General features: G+C 35.1%; 1 protein-coding gene across 5 annotated transcripts in view; it reads right to left on the bottom strand.

The window, feature by feature from the left end:
- Window positions 1-1,604: 1,604 nt before the first annotated feature.
- The window catches only part of NPHP3 (nephrocystin 3), a 61,952-nt gene continuing 52,526 nt past the window's right edge, over window positions 1,605-11,030 (bottom strand). For 3 of the 5 annotated variants that reach the window (XM_064587780.1, XM_064587788.1, XM_064587786.1), the window contains 6 exons: window positions 10,195-10,270; window positions 8,434-8,561; window positions 7,169-7,409; window positions 5,782-5,907; window positions 5,094-5,209; window positions 1,605-4,019 (listed from right to left, as the gene is read on the bottom strand). In XM_064587780.1, coding sequence (XP_064443850.1) covers window positions 3,842-4,019; window positions 5,094-5,209; window positions 5,782-5,907; window positions 7,169-7,409; window positions 8,434-8,561; window positions 10,195-10,270 — 865 coding nt within the window. In that variant the 3' untranslated portion in view covers window positions 1,605-3,841. Of the gene's footprint in view, window positions 4,020-5,093; window positions 5,210-5,781; window positions 5,928-7,168; window positions 7,410-8,433; window positions 8,562-10,194; window positions 10,271-11,030 lie in introns of those variants that run through there. The other 2 variants (XM_064587789.1, XM_064587792.1) reach the window with 2 other exon arrangements.

Below are 11,030 nucleotides of genomic sequence, written 5' to 3'. Positions count from 1 at the left end.
ACCTTCTGAGTACTTCATTTAAATTTGATTTTCTAGATAATTAGATAGTTGTCCTGTATTGGCATAAAAGAGACCTAAATTACGTCTGTAATGACTGACATATATTTATTCACTAGAAGAGTATCATTTACCCTGATCATGACCACTAAATTATAAACTGATAAACTGGTTTTCTCTAAAGTTGCATACAAATAATGAAAGCTTAAGAGAGCCTTAAATTCCCAGTGGTTTGGAGACCAATAAAAAATATGCACGTGTAACCATTATCAGTAGAATGTTAACTATGCTATGCTAATCTTCTGTTTTGGTGATTTTTTTTACTTTGAAGGTATGAATGAATAAATTGTATCTCTAGAGAAGAAATGTTAGTACAAAATGAAAAATGCAATTTCCATTTGTAAAATAAAGTTCTAAAAACTGATTTCAGAAAGTCCCAAATATCAAATATGTTCAGTATATTTGCTTTGAGATCCTAGAATCATATAGTGATTCTTCTGTTTAGAGTAAGGTCAGGAAAGTAGGGGGATGGTAGCCTTGAAACTTATTTATGTTGCCCTGGTAGATCATTTGCCATTAAAAAAGAAATAGTGAATTCATCTGTAAAGTAGTTTTTTCTAGTTACTCGAGAGGTTTTGAACTTCAAAAAAGAAATGTAGTTTTTCTTATAATAACCCCATTCTTTTGGAATATCTGGTATACTGATTTGGTAAGGCTTGGCTTATAATTTTTTTTTTTTTTTTTTAAGTAAGCTCCACATCCAGCGTGGAACCCAGCACGGGGCTTGAACACACGACTACACTTTGCTTATAATTTAAAAATTGTATAGTTTGATGAGGTATAATAGCCAGAACTCACCTTTGTTCTGCTCTTAACATGGCACTGTACACCGCTGGTGTCTTATACTGTTATCAACTATTACTAAGTTATCTAATTTGTCTAATGTCTTCCATTAAAAAATAGTTGGATGACTTTACCAGAAAAAAATCTGGTAACAGGTATCTTTTGCTACCTGGAGTGCTCTCTTAACGTCTGTATGCCATAAAAACTTACATATATACAGTAGCCAATTTTGAGAAATTAATCATCACCGAGTTTTATAGTACTAAATAAATCTGTAGTGCTTGACCATATTTTTAAACACTGTTGTTTCTAATGTGAAAGAAGGAAACACACTCACCAAATTGCCATAGCACAAAGGCTCTAAATTGCAGTAAAACAATATGTTCAGCTTTAACCCCTTCCCCATTGTGAATGGGAAGTTAATTTATGTACCACTGAAATGTTTTATGTAGTGAAAAGAATATGCATCCTAGGTTTTCTCACATAAAAATACTCCTTGAAAACCAACAAACACACTGAATCAACACAAAATGGTAATAACCATTTAAGAATATTAAGGAAGATTTAACCCTCCAATTGCAGTTTTTTTCCATATTTCTCTTTCTGCAAAGTATTAATGAAAATTAACTACAACTACCATTATCTGGTTCCTACCAATTCAGATGTAATTGTCTGAAAGCTACCTTTTTCATCGTGAAGGTGTGTATCAATGTGAACATATTTCTATTTGAGAACCTCAAATACAAAGAGATGTCTGTCCCAGCTTTTTTTTTTTTTTTTAAAGATTTTATTTATTAGAGAACACGAGCGGGGGTGAGGGGAAGAGGGAGAAGCGGACTCCCTGCTGAGCAGGGAGCCCAATGCTGGGCTTGATCCCAGGACTCCAGGATCATGACCTGAGCTGAAGGCAGACACTTAACCAACTGAGCCACCCAGGCGCCCCTATTTTTAGCTTTTTAAGTAGACACTTTACATGAAAACATTTGAGTTGGTAGTACAATAAGTAAGATGAAAATGCAGCTTCAAAAGAATATTTAAACTTAAATTTTATGAAATATATGGAGTCCTCAACCCCTAACTAATTAATGAATTTTTACCATAAATCACTTTGAATACTATTATATTTCCACTTATATTTTTCAAGTCCAAATTTTGTGGGAACAAAGAATAAAGGCCTATTATTCTTTTGCTGTTTTTTCCTTTTTTCAGGGTTCTTCTAGAATATTAATCTCAGATTATTTCCTAAAGCAGTTTTTTAAAGGCATTAAACTTAATATACTACTTATAATAGTGTATTAAATTACTATATTACCAGATAATCAAATTTTAAACTTTAGTAGCTTAATTCTGAAAGCAGTGTATGGTAATTTGTGAATGTAATTACTTTGTACCTTTCATAGCTGGCAAACCCAGAAAGATGTACTATGGTCATATTTTATCTTCTTTCCTTTTGAACTTCTCTCAAAAGGGGAAGAAGGATGCTCATTTTATAAGATCCTGCCAAATTCTTCTAAGTGACCACTATAGTGCCTTAAAATTAGACCATTGCTTCTCAAACTTAGGTGCATATGAACCACCTGGAGATCTAGTCAAATTGCAGATTCTGATTTAGTAGGTCTGAGGAGAGGCTCTAGAGTCTTAATTTTTCATAAGCTAATTTTTCATACTGATGATCCCAGTTCATGGACCACCCTGTGTGTAGCCAAGCCTTACAGAACATTAACCAAAACCCAATAAAGTTGCCAAAACTTTTTTTTTTTTTGAAGATTTTATTTATTTATTTGACAGAGAGCGAGAGAGGGAACACAAGCAGGGGGAGTGGGAGAGGGAGAAGCAGGCCTCCCGTGGAACAGGGAGCCTGATGCGGGGCTCGATCCCAGGACCCTGGGATCATGACCTGAGCCGAAGGCAGACACTTAACGACTGAGCCACCCAGGCACCCCGCCAAAACTTAATTTGAGCAAACTATTCAGTATGGATATTTTTCAAGTATTTTTTGTAATGTTCAAAGAATTAATTATGTAACTACCACTCTCTTGTATAAATTGAAGTGGGAAAAAAAACCTTGAAATTGCACTTTTTTTTTTTAAAACAGTGAAGTATGGTTATATCTTTCACCTTTATAATTAATATGTTGGAATCTTAAAGGTATTAAAATTGAAGGTTTTATTATGTATAAATACATAAATGGCACAAAACCAAAATGTGACAACTTTTATAAAACCTGTAAAACATATTTCATTTTCAATATAGAATAGACTAATCTGAGTTTGAGATAAATGAAGAGAGATTTAGGCCATTTAAGAAAGAAGAGGAGACTGTCATGTCCCTATTTTGGGGAAGGTCAAAGAATGCTAAGAGCTCGACTTACTGCATTAAAAACTTCAGATTATGCAGATACATATAACACAGCAGAACAATATAGAGAGAGCAGAAAGCAGAGGGCTTGGCCCAGTCTGCTCATGGAAAAGGTAGACTTTTTAAAAAATGTAGCAGTCAGAGACAACTGTTACTAGTTCATTTTACAGAAAATAATTCAAACCTTCCATGAACATTTCCCTTTATTTCTTGAAACTTTTCTTTGAGGTAGAGATTTGGGCCAGGCTACTGCTGAAAAGCACGACCAGGAATGGTGAGGCCAGTGTAGCTCTTGAGAGATGAAAGAATTATGGAATTGAACTCCTTGTCTTCACAGCTATGCCAGGTCTTCTTGAACAGAGAACAAGCACTCTTCATGATCAATTCTTCATGTCATTTTTGGGTTCTAATGTGTCCACATCCATGGATCCCATACATTAAGAAAGTTAATTCTTTTAAGCAGCTAACACTGACACAATCATGACTCAAACTTTAACGTAGTCCTATGCAATTTTATGCACATACCAGTTAAATCACACAAAATAAAAATAAACTCAACATTTTTTTGTTTTAAATTCTTAGGTTCCAAATATTTCTTGATTATTTTATCCTAAGGTGCATTTGCAATGAATTGTAATTGCTATTACCTCTGTCCTTGAAGGAAAACATTGGGAGAATGGGTTGTTTTTAAGCTAAATGTGTCTCCACTTGAGGAGTGTCGGGAAGGAGCTTTTCCACCCAAAAGTGACGTTTCTGCTTCTTTTATTTCCATCGCCCTTTTGTATAGTTCAGCAGCTTTTTCAAAATCCCCTTCTTCATAGCTTTGAGAGAAAAAATTGTTAAAATGAGAATATACCCTCTTAATTTGAAATGACCTTATAGGATACAGAATAACAAGTTGTGAATAATTCCCCATTTTCTCCTTTCTATTTGCAGCGTGTGCATTCACTCAGGCAGACCAGTAAAATAGAATACCCAAACTCTTCTACCTGAACTGCTAAAGTATTTCTCAGTGCCTCATATAGACACCATTAATACATCTATGTTGTAATAGATGCAGTGGAATTGCTAAGGGAAGTCTCTGAATCCTGAGATACACAAACACAGATAAAGCAAAATCAACATGAGTTTTTTTTTTTGTTTTTTTTTTCCAGAGAGAAAAAGTGTGCACACGGGATGGGGGGGAGGGGCAGAGGGGGAGGGAGAGAGAATCGTAAGCAGGCTCCAGGCCCAGTGCGGAGCCCAATGCAGGGCTTGACCAGGGCTCAGTCTCACAGCCCTGAGATCATGACCTGAGCCAAAACCAAGAGTCAGATGCTTAACTGACTGAGCTACCTAAGCGCCCAAAATCAACATGCACTTAATGGTAAATAGCTTTTGAGGGCAGCAAATTGCCCATATTACCCCCAGAACCAGTTAGCTGCAAATGTAAATCACCTTTCACTATTTACATGGTACATTCCTCTACAAAATAGATTATGCAACATTTATTTCACTTCTGGATACTACTTTAGTATCTTGAAGTAAATCAACCCAAAACAACCCTTTCCCCTCTTCCAAGAAAAAACAATTAGCACTAAATATTCTGTGTTGTTCTATGATAAGTCAAATTAAAGTTGTTCTAAAATGGAATTTGGGGCGCCTGGGTGGCTCAGTCGTTAAGCGTCTGCCTTCGGCTCAGGTCACGATCCCGGGGTCCTGGGATCGAGCCCCACATCGGGCTCCCTGCTCCCCGGGAAGCCTGCTTCTTTCTCTCCTGCTCCCCCTACTTGTGTTCCCTCTTTTGCTGTGTCTCTCTCTGTCAAATAAATAAAGTCTTTAAAAAAAATAAAGAAATAAATAAAATAAAATGGAGTTTGGCTGTTACCAGGAAACAGGAAACAAAAAATTCTTACCTAAGCACAGCTAAATTTTTTAATGTTTCTCCAACTCGAGGATGCATCCGACCCAGGCTGTCCTCATAAATCTTTAATGCTCTTTCATATAATGGCAAGGCTTCAATGTGTTTTTTCTAATTAAAAAAAAAAAAACAGTAATATTCACTTGAACACACTGAGTTGCTGAAATTACTATTAACATTCTAGACTAAGCTGATCTACTGGGGTAAGCCCCTTTAAAAATGTTAATATCCTCCTACAGATTAAAAATTTATTACTAATCATCATGATAGAAGCATATAATAGAAAGTCAGAAACCTAAGTTTTAGACCCAGCTTGGTGACCACTGAATTTAATCCAATAATATAAGAAAAACCTGTTTCCTTATTGCTCAGTGGGTATGATACCTGCTTTTCATCTATCACAGGCAAATGCCACAGCTTAAAGATAGTATTAGACAAAGAGATGTACAGAGTCTCCAGAATTTAAAAACAAAACTTATGCAATGAACTAAATACTCAGTACGTGTTTTACACTAAGAAGAAAGGACTGTGTTACAAATGTAACTTCAATAATTTCTCAAGTACTAAAGGAAGCATTAGTAATCTTAAATTTTCTTTAGTTACTTTTACTGTGCCACATCCATTTCATGTTTATGTTTCATAACTTAAAACTATTCATAAAGAGTTAATATGTGGGAACTTACCATTTGGCTATAGAGAACAGCTAAGTTCACCAGGGCAGTAGCTACACTGGGGTGCTTTGGGCCAAAGGATTTCTGCCGAATTTCAACAGCCAGCTCATACAAAGGTACAGCTTTGTCAAGTTTCCCCTAAAAAACAAAAGTGAAATCTAACAAAAATATTAAAATAATAAATACCATCTGATCAAAGCTTTTTCCATAAATAAAATTTTCTATTAAAGAGTAATTTTGAGAAAAAAATTTCAGAAACATCTTCTCCCACTTTAATGGTTCAGTTTATAGATAACTGAAATCTATATTCAGTTTTTAATCACCTACAAACTGAAATTTTATATTCAATGTAGCATTGAATGTAATTGAATATACATTGAATATAAAAACATTTTCTTTGATAATTCAGAAAGCCCTTTTATAAAGCTCACCCAGTATCACTCAGTTACCAGTGAAGTAAAAATATGCAGTAAAATGTTTGCTACTATATGTAATTTAGATATGGCATCAAAAATAAAATCTCATTTCCCACCAAATCCCTTCGAGATTCTTCTAATTTTTTTTAAAGATTTTATTTATTAGAGAGAGAGAGAAAGCACACAAGCAGGGGGAGCAGCAGAAGGAGAGGGAGAAGCAGACTCCCAGGCTCCCTGCTCAGCAGAGAGCCCAGTGCAGGGCTTGATCTCAGACTCTGGGATCATGACCTGAACTGAAGGCAGATGCTTAATTGACTGAGCCACGAAGGCGCCCCTCTAATTATTTCTTTTTCACCTGAAAGTTGGGCAGAAATAGCAACAGTGCATCATTCTTACTAAAACATTAACTTCAGGCCCAGGTTGACCAGCAAGGGTCCCACAAAGTCTAAAGATAGTCTACGTAGCTCTGTAACTGCACTAAATGAAATGAAATCAGACTTTTTTTTTTAGAACAGCTACAAAAATTCCAAACATCACTTAGGCTAGAACCCTAGGGAAAAGAATGGTTACATTTCATTACAGGCAAAGAAAAGAAACTGTGAAATTGAAATGCTCATTTAATCACCTACAAAGATTCCTCTTTCACCTCTGACAACTAGGTGATTTGTTGTGATTATGGCTGCTTAACTCAGAAAACTTAATAGTGGCTGAATTTTAGAACTTCTGAAATATAAGTTCCACTTAAAATGTTGATGAACGCATTTGTATTTGGAATGTATTTTAATAAAACTAAACCAGTACCTTAATTAAATCTGATATACTATTTTTTAATGTTCTACTCAGCTATTTGTTAAAAAATTTAATCATTATGATTGAAAAGCTCATAGAAAATAATCCATCAGAAGAAAATTATTTTACTGACAGTAATTATGACTTAATTGGTATGTTATAAAACACATGTAAGCATGTCAAGGATTACTTACCATTTTCTTATACAAGATTGCAAGATGTTTCACTGTATAAGCCAAAGAAGGGTGATCAGGAGCTAATGCTCGTCTCCGAATGTCTAAAGCCCTTTCATAAAGTTCTTCTGCTTTATCATACTGTTTCTTTTCATTGCATAGAGCTGCCAGATTATTTAAAGACTGGGCACAGTCGGGGTGATCTGGTCCTAGGACTCGCTCTCTCATTTCTAAGGACCGCTTCAGAAACTGGTCAGCTGTTCTATGAACAAAACCCCAAAATGGTTTAAATAATTTATTCTCTAGAAGTAAGAATCCTTAGCCCTAATTAGGTGGAGAACTGAAGCATTTTTATTCTTAAATCCAAGATAGTTAATACGAAGGATTTGGCTCAGAGTCCTCTCTCTCCCTCTTTCCTACCCCTCATCCCTTCCTGCCCTTTTCCAAAAATTAAAAATGCTTTCCTGATAGTGTGAGGGCCTAAAGTATCTAGATGATTGCCTCAGTTCTCCACTTGACTTTTCCTAAAAGACAAACTCATAAATATTTTCCAAACAAACTTCTGATACCTTTAAAATTAGTAGACCTAATTCAAAAGATTTTGGTATTCATTGTTTTTCCCTCTGAAGTTACTAAGATATAATTTTTAATTGAAACCCCTTCCGAAGCCAGTTAAGTATCCGGCTTAAATTTTCTTTAGTTACTTTTACTGTGCCACATCTATTTCATGTTTATATTTCATACCTTAAAACTATTCATAAAGAGTTAATATGTGGGAACCTACCATTTGGCTATAGAGAACAGCTAAGTTCACCAGGGCAGTAGCTGATATCCAAAGTATCTAATTTTTTTTTGATATCCAAAGTATCAAATTTTTTTGATATCCAAAGTATTAATGTCTTTTTGAATCTTTTAAGTCCAAATAAACTGAAGACCAAAACCAGGAGCCATCTACATCCTATCCTTTATTCGCCCTTGGTGCCAAGCTTCTTCTGTGAAGTCTCATGTACAGTATCTATCAAAACACTTTTTATAATCATATAAAACATACTAGGGATGCTACAGAATAACTTTTTAGCCAATAAAAGAAACAATGTGACAGGAAACAGTAAAAAAATGCCATGGCCTTTGTTCAGCATGGCTATATGTTCATAACCTACCATACGTGAAATCTGGCATGGTTTCTATCAATTTATTCTAGCTTGACTTGATAGAAACGGAAAGCAGCTTTGCATCTAAGAGACAAAATGGACACTTGTTTTCATTATTAGCATCATGGTACTCACTCCAGGTTATTCTGAAGATAGTAGAGAACGCCCAGCTCATTGAGGGTCCGAGCATTGTCAGGTGTGTCCTTTCCTAGTGTGAGCTCTTCTAACTGCAGGGCTCGTCTACGTAAGAGGGCAAATCCATACTGAAGCAAACACAAATGGAGAATAAGTAATAAGTGCAGTCCTTGATTCTGAAATACTACACTGGAGTTCTAAGAAATCCTTTCTCCTTTTGTTCCCTTTAAAGTAGATTATAGTTATTTTAAGTATCACACTGAATTAATCCAGTGGTTATTGCAAATGCACATACTTCCACATGGCATCACATTCTAAAATCCATTAAAAGCTGTTTTGAGAAAGTGATGATGAGCTATTTTAGCAAAGTGAACTGAGTCCCAAGTGCTTCAAAAAGATCAGGACACAGAATTAACCTGCAGATACTTACCAATCCCACGGCTTAAACACTTAAAAACATCAGGTACTTAAATTGCACCTAGCACTTGCAAGTAGTAGACAAATAAATCCTGGAGATCAAATGCACAGTATAGTGAATGTAGACAATAATGCTGTATTAAAATCATCAAACTTGCTAAGAGATTAGATCTTAACTATTCCCACCATAAAAAGGAAACAATAATTATGTGATATGACAGAGGTGCTATCACTCCAATGGCAATTAGATTACAATACATAATGTATCATATTAGCATGCTGTACACCTTAAATTTACAGAATGTTCTATGTCAAGTATATTTTTAAATTTTTTTTTAAGATTTTATTTATTTATTTGACAGAGAGAGAGAGAGAGAGCACAAGTAGGCAGAGAGGCAGGCAGAGGGAGAGGGAGAAGCAGTCTCTCTGCTGAGCAGGGAGCCCGATGCAGGACTCGATCCCAGGACCCTGGGATCATGACCTGAGCTGAAGGCAGCCGCTTAACGACTGAGCCACCCAGGCACCCTATGTCAAGTATATTTAATTTAAAAAATTTACATAGCGGGCGCCTGGGTGGCTCAGATGGTTAAGCGTCTGCCTTCGGCTCAGGTCATGATCCCAGGGTCCTGGGATCGAGTCCCGCATCGGGCTCCCTGCTAGGTGGGGAGCCTGCTTCTCCCTCTGCCTCTCTCTCTCTCTCTCTCTCTCTCTCTCTGTCTCTCATGAATAAATAAATAAAATCTTTAAAAAAAAAAATTAAAAAAAAAAAACACCCAAAAATTTACATAGCATTTGAAGTTAAAACAGGCTATATTTAGATTTTATCAGCAGCTTAAAAAAAGGAAAATAATTTTGTGTGTTTGTGCTCAAAGGTAAGAATTTCTTTGCATCTGAATCTAACATAACTAAATTTTTTATTTGTTTTTCCTTTAAAGAATTGAAGCAGCTTTTAAGTCCCTCTTCCAAAGTCTAACCTTCAAATGAACTTTATAGTTCCACTTTAAAAAAGTAAAAAAAAAATTTTTCCATGTTCACTGAGACATAATTGCCATAAAACACTGTGTAAGTTTAAGGTATACAACATAATGATTTCACATATGTATATATTGCAAAATAACCATAATATACAGTTCCACTTTTTTAAAGTCTGCTAAGTTGTACTTCTCAGTAATACTAATACTTAACATGTATTATGTGTAAATAAGAAAATGTTAGTACTTTTATTGAAATCACTTTAATATCTAAAGTTCTTAAACATATGAGGTGTATGCAGCTATATTATGATATTCAGAGATTCGCTTTTCCTCTGGTTCTAAACACAACACAAAAGAAATCTCTCATTACCGAGTTGCCTTTTCTCCTTGTAGCCTTCTGACGAATTTTAAAGGATTTTTTCCGAAAATGTTCAGCTTGTTCATATCTTAAAAAAAAAAAAAAAACAATAAAGTCAAACAAAAGAAGCATATGTCCAAAGTATCATACTTCAGTGAAATGAAGGCATTCCTTACCTAGTGCAAAGCTTTTTTTGGCTCTTAAATATAGCATAATTTCTAAAAATGATAGTCACATGGAATTAAAAATAACAAAAACCTTCATAAAATAAAATCTAACAAAACAAACCTAATCCTCCTAGTAGCTGACATTTAACAGATTTTTAACTGATTTAACTCACTCTGAATCTCTAAAGGATGACCTAACTAAATGAAAATCTAAAATTTTAGTTTGCTCTTCCACCTTCTTCTGTACATGCTTATTTCTGGTCAAATATAAACATGAAATTCACACAAAATTTGTGTGAAACAACACCTCTAGAAATTAAAAGAAAAAATTCCAATATGCATCATTTACGATACATGATTTCTGATAGAGGAAAAGATGCCATTCAGTGGGTGTCTAACAGATATGAGACTTTTTGTTATGCCAGGGATTGGTCAACTTCTTCTGCAAAGGGCTACATAGTAAATATTTTAGGCTTTGTGGGCCACATAGTCTCTGTTACAACTACGGAACTCTGTTGAATCATGGAAGCAACCACAGTTAATATGTACATGAAAAAATGTGACTATGTTCCAATACAATCTTATTTACAAAACAAGGGGCCTAGTGGACTTGGCCTGTGGACAACGTTTGCTGCCCTGTATTAGCAGTGCACTTAATATTACAAAGCTAGTTGGTGAAGG

Source organism: Mirounga angustirostris, unplaced genomic scaffold, assembly GCF_029215605.1.
Source record: "Mirounga angustirostris isolate CCGP_5_RB_7025 unplaced genomic scaffold, mMirAng1.0.hap1 SCAF_1, whole genome shotgun sequence".
NCBI lineage: Eukaryota > Metazoa > Chordata > Mammalia > Carnivora > Phocidae > Mirounga > Mirounga angustirostris.
The sequence above is the reverse complement of the archived record's forward strand: the minus strand, read 5'-3'. Positions and strand labels throughout refer to the sequence as shown.